At 40.2% G+C, this 15,922-nt stretch overlaps 1 protein-coding gene across 5 annotated transcripts in view; it reads right to left on the reverse strand.

Moving 5' to 3' along the window:
* LOC133576931 (seipin-like) overlaps positions 1-15,922 on the reverse strand; it is a 39,920-nt gene that overhangs the window by 7,673 nt on the left and 16,325 nt on the right. For all 5 annotated transcript variants that reach the window (XM_061930359.2, XM_061930357.2, XM_061930356.2 and 2 more), the window contains 4 exons: positions 14,557-14,635; positions 6,365-6,508; positions 6,110-6,145; positions 3,679-3,813 (listed from right to left, as the gene is read on the reverse strand). In XM_061930359.2, the coding sequence (XP_061786343.1) occupies positions 3,679-3,813; positions 6,110-6,145; positions 6,365-6,508; positions 14,557-14,635 (394 nt within the window). The remainder of the gene's footprint in view (positions 1-3,678; positions 3,814-6,109; positions 6,146-6,364; positions 6,509-14,556; positions 14,636-15,922) is intronic.

Here is a 15,922-nt window from a genome sequence, read left to right on the forward strand (position 1 = left end):
ACCGGTACTAGTATAGTACCGTGATACTAATGAATCACATTCGGTACTGTACCGCCTCTAAAAAGTAGTGGTCCCCGCCACCCCTTTTTTTAAATGGGCATGACATCATGTTGTGACATTGCTGGTTTTACGAGCAAAGGAGCATGTTCGGCAGCGCACACACACAGAGTAATTACAAGCAGACACAATGTGTAGACAGAAAAGGGAGAATGGACACATTTTTGTGTAAAACTGACGATAAAGGTGACGTTCCTCTGCAGTCTGCAGTGTTTTAGCTACTTCTAAATCACTAATCCTGGCCTACATGGTGACAAATAAAGTAAGTTTCTTACAAGTATCATTATCAATGGAGGACGAGGAATAGCTAAACATGCTTCACGACACACCGTAGGCGGATACAATAGCTCACCGGCGTCACAATGTAAACAAACGCCATGGACGGGTCTACACCTGACATCCACTGTAATGATACCAAGTACAGGAGCGTATCTAGTCAATACTACTATGATTACATCGATTTTTTTGAGCATCACAAAATCTTTTTTCGTTTTTTAAAAAATTCATATGATGTTTATTAACTCAGGAAATACGTCCCTGGACACATGAGGACTTTGAATATGACCAATGAATGATCCAGTAACTACTTGGTATCGGATCCATACACAAATGTGTGGTTTCATCCAAAACTAATGTAAAGTATCAAAGAAGAGAAGAATAAGTGATTATTACATTTTAACAGAAGTGTAGATAGAACATGTTAAAACAGAAAATAAGCAGATACTAACAGTAAATGAACAAGTAGATTAATAATCAATTTTTACAGCTTGTCCTTTATAATGTAGACAAAATAATAGGTAGATAAATGACACATAAATGACAGATAAATGTTACTGCATACGTCAGCAGACTAATTAGGAGTCTTTGTTTGTTTACTTACTATTAAAAGACAAGTAGTCTAGTATGTTCACTGTTTTATTGAATGACTAAATTACAATAATAAACATATGTTTCATGTACACTAAGATCTTTTGTTCAAATAAAGACAATAATGACATTTTTTGTGGTCCCCTTTATTTAGAAAAGTATCAAAATACATTTTGGTACCAGTACCAAAATATTTGGTTTTGGGACAACCCTGATACATTCATATATGTATACATACATATATGCATACACTTACTGTGTATACATATATATCTAATGTACATACATATGTATATATATGCATATATACATACATATACACACACATATACAAACCCCGTTTCCATATGAGTTGGGAAATTGTGTTAGATGTAAATATAAACGGAATACAATGATTTGCAAATCATTTTCAACCCATATTCAGTTGAATATGCTACAAAGACAACATATTTGATGTTCAAACTGATAAACATTTTCTTTTTGCAAATAACCATTAACTTTAGAATTTGATGCCAGCAACACGTGACAAAGAAGTTGGGAAAGGTGGCAATAAATACTGATAAAGTTGAGGAATGCTCATCAAACACTTATTTGGAACATCCCACAGGTGTGCAGGCTAATTGGGAACAGGTGGGTGCCATGATTGGGTATAAAAACAGCTTCCCAAAAAATGCTCAGTCTTGCACAAGAAAGGATGGGGCGAGGTACACCCCTTTGTCCACAACTGCGTGAGCAAATAGTCAAACAGTTTAAAAACAACGTTTCTCAAAGTGCAATTGCAAGAAATTTAGGGATTTCAACATCTACGCTCCCGGTAACAATTAGAGATGCTACCTCAGTAGAAGCATTTAAGTCCCATCTCAAAACTCATTTGTATACTCGAGCCTTTGAATAGCCCCCCTTTTTGTAGACCAGTTGATCTGCCGTTTCTTTTCTTTTCTCCTCTGCTCCCCCCTATCCCTTGTGGAAAGGGAGACACACAGATCCGGTGGCCATGGATGGGGTGCTGGCTGTCCGGGGTCGGGACCCGGGGTGGACCGCTCGCCTGTATATCGGTTGGGAACATCTCTGCGCTGCTGACCCGTCTCCGCTCGGGATGGTTTCCTGCTGACCCCACTGTGGACTGGACTCTTACTGTTATGCTGGATCCACTATGGACTGGACTCTCACAATATTATGTCAGACCCACTCGACATCCATTGCATTCGGTCTCCCTAGAGGGGGGGGGGGAGGGGGGGTTACCCACATATGCGGTCCTCTCCAAGGTTTCTCATAGTCATTCACATCGACGTCCCACTGGGGTGAGTTTTTCCTTGCCCTTATGTGGGCTATACCGAGGATGTCGTTGTGGCTTGTGCAGCCCTTTGAGACACTTGTGATTTAGGGCTATATAAATAAACATTGATTGATTGATTGATTGATTGATAATATCATCAAAAGGTTCAGAAAATCTGGAGAAATCACTCCACGTAAGCGGCATGGCCAGAAACCAAAATTGAATGACCGTGACCTTCGATCCCTCAGGCGGCACTGTATCAAAAACCGACATCAATCTCTAAAGGATATCACCACATGGGCTCAGGAACACTTCAGAAAACCACTGTCAGTAACTACAGTTTGTCGCTACATCTGTAAGTGCAAGTTAAAGCTCTACTATGCAAAGCGAAAGCCATTTATCAACAACATCCAGAAACGCTGCCGGCTTCTCTGGGCCCGAGATCATCTAAGATGGACTCATGCAAAGTGGAAAAGTGTTCTGTGGTCTGACGAGTTCACATTTCAAATTGTTTTTGGAAATATTCGACATCGTGTCATCCGGACCAAAGGGGAAGCGAACCATCCAGGCTGTTACCGACGCAAAGTTCAAAAGCCAGCATCTGTGATGGTATGGGGGTGCATTAGTGCCCAAGACATGGGTAACTTACACATCTGTAAAGGCACCATTAATGCTGAAAAGTACATACAGGTTTTGGAACAACATATGCTGCCATCTAAGCGCCGTCTTATTCATGGACGCCGCTGCTTATTTCAGCAAGACGATGCCAAGCCACATTCAGCACGTGTTACAACAGCGTGGCTTCGTAAAAAAAGAGTGCGGGTACTTTCCTGGCCCACCTGCAGTCCAGACCTGTCTCCCATCGAAAATGTGTGGCCCATTATGAAGCGTAAAATACGACAGCGGAGACCCCGGACTGTTGAACGACTGAAGCTCTACATAAAACAAGAATGGTAAAGAATTCCACTTTCAAAGCTTCAACAATTAGTTTCATCAGTTCTCAATCGTTTATTGAGTATTGTTAAAAGAAAAGGTGATGGAACACAGTGGTGAACATGCCCTTTCCCAACTACTTTGGCACGTGTTGCAGCCATGAAATTCTAAGTTAATTATTATTTGCAAAAAAAAAAATTAAGTTTATGAGTTTGAACATCAAATATCTTGTCTTTGGAGTGCATTCAATTGAATATGGGTTGAAAAAGATTTGCAAATCATTGTATTCTGTTTATATTTACATCTAACACAATTTCCCAACTCATATGGAAACAGGGTTTGTATATATATATATATATATATATATATATATATATATATATATATATATATATTATTTGAGTGAAGAAATTTGGGCGCATCATTTGGGTCATTCTCCCTCACACACACACACACACACACACACACACACACACACACACACACACACACACACACACACACACACACACACACACACACACACACACACATTATTGACTCACGGGGTCTTCAGTGTATTCTGCGAAGAGTTCCACCTCTAACACTTGTTTCTGCTCAACGACTCCGCTCAGGAAGGCTGGCAAGAAGAGCAGCGTGGAAATGGTCCTCAGGAGGTCCGACTGGTAGCGCAGCATACTCTGACATAGTAAGATGGCACAACTGACACATCACAGTGGAAACACTCCAGTAAAGTCATCATCAGATGAGGAGTTATTTGAAATGATGTCAATGATTGTACCCGTACAATCTGGCAATATCATTTGGTTTTACTCGCGAGCGTTAGCTTATAGCCAGAGAGCGAAAGAACTTTTCATTTTTCCAACTATGGGAAGAAAGAAAGTGAGTGTGAAAGACAGCGCTGCAAAGAAGAAGCGGATGCTTTTCATTGACTTAAAGAAAGAAATCATCAAAAACCTGACAGCCTGGCAAATCACAATGAGAGCCAAAAAAGTTAAAAGTATATCTAAACTGCAGACATTTACACATGAAAATATGGAGAAGCTGCTGATGGAGTGTTTGACGGAGGAGATAATGTAAAAGTCCGCTTTCCCAAGGTAAATTATGTACATTATTATTACATTTCTCTATGAAACTACTGTAGTTGTTTGTAGTCATTTCTATTGTATATGTTTTAATCAATCAATAAATCAATCAATCAAAGTTTACTTATATAGCCCTAAATCACGAGTGTCTCAAAGGGCTGCACAAGCCACAACGACATCCTCGGCTCAGATCCTACATCAGGGCAAGGAAAAACTCAACCCAATGGGATAACAATGAGAAACCTTGGAGGGGACCGCAGATGTGGGGACCCCCCAATGGGCGACCGGTGCAATGGACGTCGAGTAGATCTAGCATAATATTGTGAGAGTCCAGTCCATAGTGGATCTAACATAATATTGTGAGAGTCCAGTCCATAGTGGATCTAACATAATATTGTGAGAGTCTAGTCCATAGTGGATCTAACATAATAGTGTGAGAGTCCAGTCCATAGTGGATCTAACATAATATTGTGAGAGTCCAGTCCATAGTGGATCTAACATAAAAGTGTGAGAGTCCAGTCCATAGTGGATCTAACATAATAGTGTGAGTCAAGTCAATAGTGGATCTAACATAATAGTGTGAGAGTCCAGTCTTAGTGGATCTAACATAATAGTGTGAGAGTCCAGTCCATAGTGGATCTAGCATAATATTGTGAGAGTCCAGTCCATAGTGGATCCAACATAATATTGTGAGAGTCTAGTCCATAGTGGATCTAACATAATAGCGTGAGAGTCCAGTCCATAGTGGATCTAACATAATAGTGGGAGAGTCCAGTCCATAGTGGATCTAACATAATAGTGGGAGAGTCCAGTCCATAGTGGATCTAACATAATATTGTGAGAGTCCAGTCCATAGTGGATCTAACATAATAGTGTGAGAGTCCAGTCCATAGTGGATCTAACATAGTGAATCTAACATAATAGTGAGAGTCCAGTCCATAGTGGATCTAACATAATATTGTGAGAGTCCAGTCCATAGTGGATCTAACATAATAGTGTGAGAGTCCAGTCCATAGTGGATCTAACATAATAGTGTGAGTCCAGTCCATAGTGGATCTAACATAATAGTGTGAGAGTCCAGTCCATAGGGGATTTAATATACTAGATTCCAAATCAAAAATACTGAAATTCCAAAACATAGTGAGTTTACAAACAGCTACAATGATACACAAAGCAAACTATAATCTGCTACCCAAGAAAAAAACAACAATTCTTTTCAACAAAAGAGGAGAAATATAATCTTAGAGCAAAATGTAATTTAAAACATGTGTATGCACGTACAACACTTAAGACCTTCAGTATATCAGTATGTGGAATTAAATAATGGAATGGATTAAGCCAAGCAATCAAACCAAGTACTAATATGATCCACTTCAAGAAACTCTTCAGACTTCAAGTGTTTACAAAGTACAAATAAGAAGAACCATGATAAACATTCTGAATTTATTTCATCCATCCATTCATTTTTTCAAAATAATCTTACTCATATTTCTTACTGAAATATAACTTACTTCACCGAGTATTATTTATTTGTTTTTATTGTGATTACTTATGGAGTATATTGTGAATAAATTGAGAACAGGAAGTGAACAAAAGTTTTAGCAACTGTTATGTAAAAGAAAAGGGGTAGGATTAAATAAAATCTGCTTCTTCCTACTCCTTTTCGAACTGGAAATTGTGATGTATCATGTTGTATGCATGCATGTTCCAAATATTACTGTTTTATTGCGTCTGCTCTGAAGAAGAGCAATTCCAAAATACTTTTGCACACTCTTTTCACGCAACCAGCACATATAGCAGGAGAAAGACCATGCAATGAAATAAACATCATTCCTGTGAGAAAAGCAGTTGTCAGTAGGCTGCATGAGCGTGTGAGCAGTGCTGTACTTACAAAGCGAGAGCTGGAGGTAGGCGACAGCTGTCTTGCCTGAGAAACACACACACACACACACACACACACACACACACACACACACACACACACACACACACACACACACACACACACACACACACACACACACACACACACACACACACACACACACACACACACACACACGCAGCAAGGCCGCAGTGAATCAGTGGCATCCACACGTACACAAACTTGAACCAAAAATAAATTAAAAAAGCGGCGGCCACTCACCGAGCGAGCAGACGACGCCACCTGGCCGCCCCCCCGAGAGAAGCAGGTGGTCCTGATCATGAACATGCCGATGTCATGGTTGGTGTGGGAGTCAGGCATCTCCAGCTGCAGGAGGATGCGGTAGGCCTGGCCAAATGTCAACACCTGCACATGACAGTCATTCCTTTATTGTCTATAAGAAAAGTCACGCACCTGGAACCTTCTTGCTGGGAGGTAGACACGTTTCACTTTACCTGGTGAATCCGAAGACACCTGAAGACTGTCATGTCTGTGTAATCATGTTTTGTTTTGTTTAGTTATTGGACTCTTTAGTTTCTGGCTTTTCACTCCCTTGTCTTGTTTCCATAGTTACCCATTAGTGTCACCTGTTCCACGTTTGGACTCATTGTGCACTCTTGTTTGTCACCATAGCAACCCATTAGTTTTCACCGGTCACGTCACGCACCTGTTTCACGTTTTGAGTCACGCACCTGTTTTCACTAATCATGTCACTGGTATTTAAGTTCATTGTTTTCAGTTTGTCGTTCTGGCGACATCATACCCGTCACTCTGTTTACCTCTGCGTACTTCATGCCCTGTCTAAGTAAGTTTTTTCGATTCATGCCACAGTTAGCAACTTTTGTTCATGTCCTTAGTTTTTTGCCCACGTGCAAGTATTGGTTTCATTTGTCAAGTTTGTACTTCCGCCTTGTGCGCGCTTTTAGTTTGTTCTTTTTGTTATAGTAAAATTAAATATGTCTTCACCTTCACGCCATGTCTGGTCCAAATGTTCATTTGCACCACGGGAGAACAAACCACGCCATAGTCCAAGTCTTGACAAAGACAGGCGCTGTTTTTCTTCATTTTTAATAGATTTAATAGTTAATACAGAGCAGTGATTCCATTGTGAAAGTAATATTCATTGATGAATCTGAATGTGTCTTCTAACATCTTGAACTTTAAAAAAATTAGATAATAGGTTGATTCCACCCATCCATTTTCTTCCGCTTATCTGAGATGGGGTCGTGGGGGCAGCAGCCTAAGCAGTGAAGGCCAGACTTCCCTCTCCCCAGCCACTTGGTCCAGCTCGTCCCGGAGGATCCCGAGGCGTTCCCAAGCCAGCCTGGAGACATGGTCTTCCCAACGTGTCCTGGGTCTTCCCCGTGGCTTCCTACCGGTCGGACGTGCCCTAAACACCTCCCTAGGGAGGCGTTCGGGTGGCATCCTGAGCAGACGCCCGAACCACCTCATCTGGCTCCTCTCCATGTGGAGGAGCAGCGGCTTTACTTTGAGCTCCTCCCGGATGGCAGAGCTTCTCACCCTATCTCTAAGGGAGAGCCCCGCCACCCGGCGGAGGAATCTCATTTCGGCCGCTTGTACCCGTGATCTTGTCCTTTCGGTCATAACTCAAAGCTCATGACCATAGGTGAGGATGAGAACGTAGCTCTTGTACCAGTGATCTTGTCCTTTGGGTCATAATCCAAAGCTCATGACCATAGGTGAGGATGGGAACGTAGATCTTGTACCCGTGATCTTGTCCTTTCGGTCATAACTCAAAGCTCATGACCATAGGTGAGGATGGGAACGTAGATCTTGTACCCGTGATCTTGTCCTTTCGGTCATAACCCAAAGTTCATGACCATAGGTGAGGATGAGAACGTAGATCTTGTACCAGTGATCTTGTCCTTTGGGTCATAACCCAAAGCTCATGACCATAGGTGAGGATGGGAACGTAGATCGACCGGTAAATTGAGAGCTTCGCCTTCCGGCTCAGCTCCTTCTTCACCACAACGGATCGATACAGCGTCCGCATTACTGAAGACGCTGCACTGTCGATCTCACCATCCACTCTTCCCTCACTCGTGAACAAGACTCCGAGGTACTTGAACTCCTCCACTTGGGGCAGGGTCTCCTCCCCAACCCGGAGATGGCACTCCACCCTTTCCCGGGAGAGAACCATGGTTTCGGACTTGGAGGTGCCGATTCTCATCCCAGTCGCTTCACAATCGGCTGCGAACCGATCCAGTGAGAGCTGAAGATCCTGGCCAGATGAAGCCATCAGGACCACATCATCTGCAAAAAGCAGAGACCTAATCCTGCAGCCACCAAACCGGATCCCCTCAACGCCCTGACTGCGCCTAGAAATTCTGTCCATAAAAGTAATGAACAGAATGGGTTGATTGGCAACACTAAATGGTGTGAATGTTGTCTATCTGTGTTGGCCTTGTGATGAGGTGGTGACTTGTCCAGGGTGTACCCCGCCTTCCGCCCCTGTGCAGCTGAGATAGGCTCCAGCACCCCCCGCAACCCCAAAAGGGACAAGCGGTAGAAAAATGGATGGATGGATGGAATCTCATTCATCTCTTGAGGTCTGCAACCTGTGGCTCTTTAATGACGCCATGACTCCCTTTGGCTTTGAAACTAGATGTCAACAAATAATGGCTACTTAATTTATTTAGGGGATGGCGTGGCGCGAATGGGAGAGTGGCCGTGCCAGCAACCTGTGGGTTTCCTGGTTCAATCCCCACCTTCTACCAACCTCGTCACATCTGTTGTGTCCTTGAGCAAGACACGTCACCCTTGCTCCTGATGGGCGGTGGTTAGGGCCTTGCATGGCAGCTCCCGCCATCAGTGTGTGAATGTGTGTGTGTGAATGGGTGAACGTGGAAATAGTGTCAAAGCGCTTTGAGTACCTTGAAGGTAGAAAAGCGCTATATAACCCATTTACCATTTATTTACTTAATTTTAATTTAACAGTTGTTATTTTTGGAGAGTTTTGGGATCTTGTCATATTAAAATAAAACATTTTGATGTATTGTCGATCGAAATGTACATCACAGCCCCTGCGTCATCTCTTGCTGACAAGCAGTTAGGGTTGTCTTGATACCAATATTTTGGTACCGGTACCAAAATGTATTTCGATACTTTTCAATGCTTTTCTATATCAAGGAGACCACAAAAATGTCATTATTGGCTTTATTTGAACAAAAAAATCTTAGTGTACATGAAACATATGTTTATTATTGTAATTTAGTCCTTAAATAAACATATATTGTGTCATTTATCGACCTATTATTTACAAGGGACAAACAGTAAAAAATTATTATTAATCTACTTGTTCCTTTACTGTTAATATCTGCTTATTTTCTGTTTTAACATGTTCTATCTACACTTCTGTTAAAATGTAATAATCACTTATTCTTCTCTTCTTTGATACTTTACATTACTTTTGAATGATACCACACATTTAGGTATGGATCCGATACCAAGTAGTTACAGGTCATATTTAAAGTCCTCATGTGTCCAGGGACGTATTTCCTGAGTTTATAAACATAATATGAAATTAAAGAAAAAGATTTTGTGAGGATAAAAAATATTGATGTAATCATAGTAGTATCGACTCAATACACTCTTGTACTTGGTATCATTACAGTGGATGTCAGGTCTAGATCCACCCATGGCGTTTGTTTACATTGTGACGCCAGTGAGCTATTGTATCCTCCTACGGTGTGTAGTGAAGCATGTTTAGCTATTCCTCGTCCTCCAGTGATAATGCTACGTGTAAGAAACTTACTTTATTTGTCGCCATGGAGGCCAGGATTAGTGATTTAGAAATAGCTAAAACACTGCAGACTGTACATGGATGTCAGCTGCTAGCTAGCTAGCCATGTCTTAAAGCACCTCTTCCTGAGGGTGTTTCAGTGTTATAACTTCACCTTTATCTTTACTTTTTACACCAAAATGCATCCATTCTCCCTTTTCTGTCTACACACTGTGTCTGCTTGTAAGTACTCCGTGTGTGCGCGCTGCCGAACATGCTCCTCTGCTCGTAAAACCAGCAATGCCACGACATGACGTCAGCCCAGGAACCGGTTCTTTTAAAACTGAGTATAGTACAGTTTTTTATTCATTAGTACCGAGATACTATACTAGTACCGCTATACCGTACAACCCTACAAGCAATTGTATTGTTTTTAGCGGTCAACCCCCAGTAAGCTATTTTTTTTTCTCGTGTTTAAAATAATTTGGTGATTTGCTTATACCCAGGAATAAAATATGAATCGTTGTTTGTCAAGTGTTTGATTTCATAAATTCTATAGTATAAGTATAACAAAACTATAAGTGGTGTTATGGGCATTTTAGGAATCAAACAGAGTTCGCGGCTCTATGGGTTTTATTTGGGGGGGGAATGGGCTCAAGTGGCTCTTTGTGTGCTGAAGGTTGCCGACTGTGTTAGGTAAACCATACATTACCTAACTATTTAATTATGACAAATGTAATTATTGTTTATATGTTTAATATTATTTATTTATGTATTTATTTGACAGGGACAGTACAATTAAACATTGCTACCTTCAGGTAACTGATGTCCAAGTGCAAACCTCGTTTCCATATGAGTTGGGAAATTGTGTTAGATGTAAATATAAACGGAATACAAAGATTTGCAAATTATTTTCAACCCATATTCAGTTGAATATGCTACAAAGACAACATATTTGATGTTCAAACTGATAAACATTTTTTTGTTGTTGCAAATAATCATTAACTTTAGAATTTGATGCCAGCAACACGTGACAAAGAAGTTGGGAAAGGTGGTAATAAATACTGATAAAGTTGAGGAATGCTCATCAAACACTTATTTGGAACATCCCACAGGTGAACAGGCAAATTGGGAACAGGTGGGTGCCATGATTGGGTATAAAAGTAAATTCCATGACATGCTCAGTCATTCACAAACAAGGATGGGGCGAGGGTCACCACTTTGTCAACAAATGCGTGAGCAAATTGTTGAACAGTTTAAGAAAAACCTTTCTCAACCAGTTATTGCAAGGAATTTAGGGATTTCACCATCTACGGTCCGTAATATCATCAAAGGGTTCAGAGAATCTGGAGAAATCACTGCACATAAGCAGCTAAGCCCGTGACCTTCGATCCCTCAGGCTGTACTGCATCAACAAGCGACATCAGTGTGTAAAGGATATCACCACATGGGCTCAGGAACACTTCAGAAACCCACTGTCAGTAACTACAGTTGGTTGCTACATCTGTGAGTGCAAGTTAAAACTCTCCTATGCAAGGCGAAAACCGTTTATCAACAACACCCAGAAACGCTGTCGGCTTCGCTGGGCCTGAGCTCATCTAAGATGGACTGATACAAAGAGGAAAAGTGTTCTGTGGTCTGACAAGTCCACATTTCAAATTGTTTTTGGAAACTGTGGACGTCGTGTCCTCCGGACCAAAAAGGAAAAGAACCATCCGGATTGTTATAGGCGCAAAGTTGAAAATCCAGCATCTGTGATGGTATGGGGGTGTATTAGTGCCCAAGACATGGGTAACTTACACATCTACCATTAATGCTGAAAGGTACATACAAGTTTTGGAGCAACATATGTTGCCATCCAAGCAACGTTATCATGGACGCCCCTGCTTATTTCAGCAAGACAATGCCAAGCCACGTGTTACATCAACGTGGCTTCATAGTAAAAGAGTGCAGGTACTAGACTGGCCTGCCTGTAGTCCAGACCTGTCTCCCATTGAAAATGTGTGGCGCATTATGAAGCCTAAAATACCACAACAGAGACCCCCGGACTGTTGAACAACTTAAGCTGTACATCAAGCAAGAATGGGAAAGAATTCCACCTGAGAAGCTTAAAATATGTGTCTCCTCAGTTCTCAAACGTTTACTGAGTGTTGTTAAAAGGAAAGGCCATGTAACACAGTGGTGAACATGCCCTTTCCCAACTACTTTGGCACGTGTTGCAGCCATGAAATTCTAAGTTAATTATTATTTGCAAAAAAAAAATCAAGTTTATGAGTTTGAACATCAAATATCTTGTCTTTGTAGTGCATTCAATCAAATATGGGTTGAAAAGGATTTGCAAATCATTGTATTCCGTTTATATTTACATCTAACACAATTTCCCAACTCATATGGAAACGGGGTTTGTACATAAGACTTCTAGCCACAGGCTACAGTGTAATTTGCACCCCTCATCTGGTTAGGCTTTTAAAAAAAAGTTGAGAAAAGTGTAAAACACATACAGAAGGATTAAGACAAGTACAGAAATAAAAACACATTGAAAATAATTGGCCCAATTTGTCCATACTACACCCAGTTCTAGTGCTCACACGTCTTGATTTTCCTTAAGCCACTTTTTCAGTTTTGTGGAGAAAAGTGTGACTTTAACTCCAGTGGCAAAGAGTTCCAAAGATGTGAGACCTTCACTGAGAACGCAGACTGACCCAGAGTCCTTCGCCACCTTTTCACTCTACAGCACACCTTCATTACTGTACTGTATATGTGTCTTTCTTTACACAACACATCAGGGGCTAATCCATTAAGACACTTAAAAATAGCTTTTAAAAATGAGAAATGTATAAAATTATCAAAACTCATCATTTTATATTTTTGAGTGATAAGGCAGTGATGATGCTTCATTGGTTTTTGGTCAAATGCCTTTAGTGTTTGTTTATATAACGACAACAGAGGCTTCACTACACTTTTCGTGGCCTGTCCCCAGACCATGGCACAATGAGACATATGGGATGACATCATTGCATGCATGTAAACTTGTGCAGCTTGAACAGGTAAACAAGGTCTAATAAGCCTGAAACAGTTTATATTTATTTTTATGCTCTTAGTCATTTTTATAATATGGCTATCAAATTTGAATCCAAAATAACACCCAAATATTTAAATTCCTTTACCTGCTCTATTTTATTTTGATTAATGTTGACCTTAATTCCATTTAATGATTGTTTCTTCAAAGAGAAACACATTGAGACTGTTTTGTTATAATTTAGGGTTAAACAGTTATTTTGAAGCCATGTTGATATATTGATGTATTTAACATTTGTTTACTTACTTATTAGGGCTGTGAATCTTTGGGTGTCCCACGATTCGATTCAATATCGATTCTTGGGGTCACGATTCGATTCAAAATCGATTTTTTTTTCAATTCATCATGATTCTCGGTTCAAAAACGATTTTTTTCCCGATTCAAAAGGATTCTCTATTCATTCAATACATAGGATTTCAGCAGGATCTACCCCAGTCTGCTGATATGCAAGCAGAGTAGTAGATTTTTGTAAAAAGATTGTATAATTGTAAAAGACAATGTTTTATCAACTGATTGCAATAATGTAAATTTGTTTTAACTATTAAATGAACCAAAAATATGACTTATTTTATCTTTGTGAACATATTGGACACAGTGTGTTGTCAAGCTTATGAGATGCGATGCAAGTGTAATGTAAGTGACACTATTGTTCTTTATTTTTATTTTTTATAAATGTCTAATGATAATGTCAATGAGGGATTTTTAATCACTGCTATGTTGAAATTGTAACTAATATTGATACTGTTGTTGATAATATTAATTTTTGTTTCACTACTTTTGGTTTGTTCTGTGTCGTGTTTGTGTCTCCTCTCAATTGCTCTGTTTATTGCAGTTGTGAGTGTTGGGTCGGGTTTGGTTTTGGAATTGGATTGCATTGTCATGGTATTGCTGTGTATTGTTTTGTTGGATTGTCCAGGGTGTACCCCGCCTTCCGCCCGATTGTAGCTGAGATAGGCTCCAGCGCCCCCCGCGACCCCGAAGGGAATAAGCGGTAGAAAATGGATGGATGGATGGATTGATTAATTAAAAAATAAATAAATAAATAAATACAAACAAAAAAATTGATTTTTTTTATAATGAGAATCGATTCTGAATCGCACAACGTGAGAATTTTTTCCCACACCTCTATTACTTATTATCTATTCATTTATCTATTCACTGCTCTGTTACAAATGGAGAAAAAAGGGGCAGGATTGAATATGCTCTGCTTCTTCCCACTCCTATTCGTTACATGCTTTGATGAAACAACTGGAAACATGTGATGTATTACATTGTAATTGTCTTGTATGCATGTTTGAAATAAACTGAAACTGAAACCTTATTGTGCATTCTTTTTAAGTAAAGCATGACTGAATTCCTATTTATAATACAAACTGCCTACCGTAGTCATAGGATTCCTGCCTAGCAACAACCATGCGTGCAAATGTGGTGTGACCAAGAAAAGGTCATGAGTAATGAGCAATTTAGTTAATGTAGTTTGCTGAGTTATTCATATACAGTATTTTTGATATAATACGACATTAAAAAAACCCACAAGTTTATGCTGATGTTCCTTCATACGTGTGTGCAAGAGGTGTCAGTATTTATACGCACAGGTTTGTTGTTCCTCATCAGGGAGACGTTGGCCAGGGGATACGAGCACGCAAAGGAGCTCGGGGAGTCACAGTCTGTCCTAGAAAACAAAACAGACTTTAATCAGGGGATGCATTCAGCGTGGTCATTATGGACCTCATCTGCCAAACTGATTTTTTACACCCTAGTCCAGTGTTTTTCAACCACTAGTGTGCCGTGAGATACAGTCTGGTGTGTGAGGTTATGTAATTTCACATATTTGGGTTAAAAATATTTTTGCCAACCAGTAATTATAGTCTGCAAATGATGTGCCGTTGTTGAGTGTCGGTGCTGTCTAGAGCTAGGCAGCGTAACCGTGTAATACTCTTCCATATCAGTAGGTCGTGTGAGACGACGATTGTTTGTTTTGATCAAAATATGCAAACGACAGCGGGAGGCAGTGTGCAGGTAAAAAGGTATCTAATGCTAAAACCAAAAATAAACAAAAGGTGAGTGCCCCTAAGAAAAGTAATTGAAGCTTGGAGAACGAAACTACAACTGAACTGGCTACAAAGTAAACAAAAACAGAACGCTGGACGACAGCAAAGACTTACTGTGGAGCAAAGACGGCGTCCACAAAGTACATCTGAACATGACACGACAATCAACAATAACCCCACAAAGAAGGATAAAAACAAGTGAAATATTCTTGATTGCTAAAACAAAGTAGATGCGAGAAATATCGCTCAAAGGAAGACATGTAACTGCGACAGGAAAATACCAAAAAAAGAGAAAAAGCCACCAAAATAGGAGCACAAGACAAGAACTAAAATAGTATACACAGGAAAACAGCAAAAAAGTCCAAATGAGTCAGGGTGTGATGTGACAGGTGGTGACAGTACACCTACTTTGAGACAAGAGCTATATTGATGCATGCTTGGTTATGGTTATAAGTCATAGCCAACAATTGCAAGAACGACTTTTTATTGTCAACATCAGCTGCTGAGTTTAATTTTTTAATGATTTCTGATGGTGGTGTGCCTCCGCATTTTTTCAACGCAAAAAATGTGCCTTATAATAATAATAATAATAATAGATTTGTAAAAAGCACATTCCATTGAGCAAACAACCTCAAAGTGTTAAAGTGTATTAAAAAAATAAAATAAATAAAAATAAAAACTAGAACTAGCACGCATATCACGCATATCTAAAAAAAGGCTTTTTTTTAAAAAGAAGGGTTTTTAAGCCTTTTTTAAAAGCATCCACAGTCTGTGGTGCCCTCAGGTGGTCAGGGAGAACGTTCCACAGACTGGGAGCGGCGGAGCAGAAAGCCCGGTCTCCCATTGTACGTAGCTTTGTCCTCGGAGGTTGGAGGAGGTTAGTCTGTCCGGAGCGGAGGTGTCGTGTG

This window comes from Nerophis lumbriciformis, linkage group LG36 (assembly GCF_033978685.3).
Source record: "Nerophis lumbriciformis linkage group LG36, RoL_Nlum_v2.1, whole genome shotgun sequence".
In the NCBI taxonomy this organism is placed as follows: Eukaryota; Metazoa; Chordata; class Actinopteri; order Syngnathiformes; family Syngnathidae; genus Nerophis; species Nerophis lumbriciformis.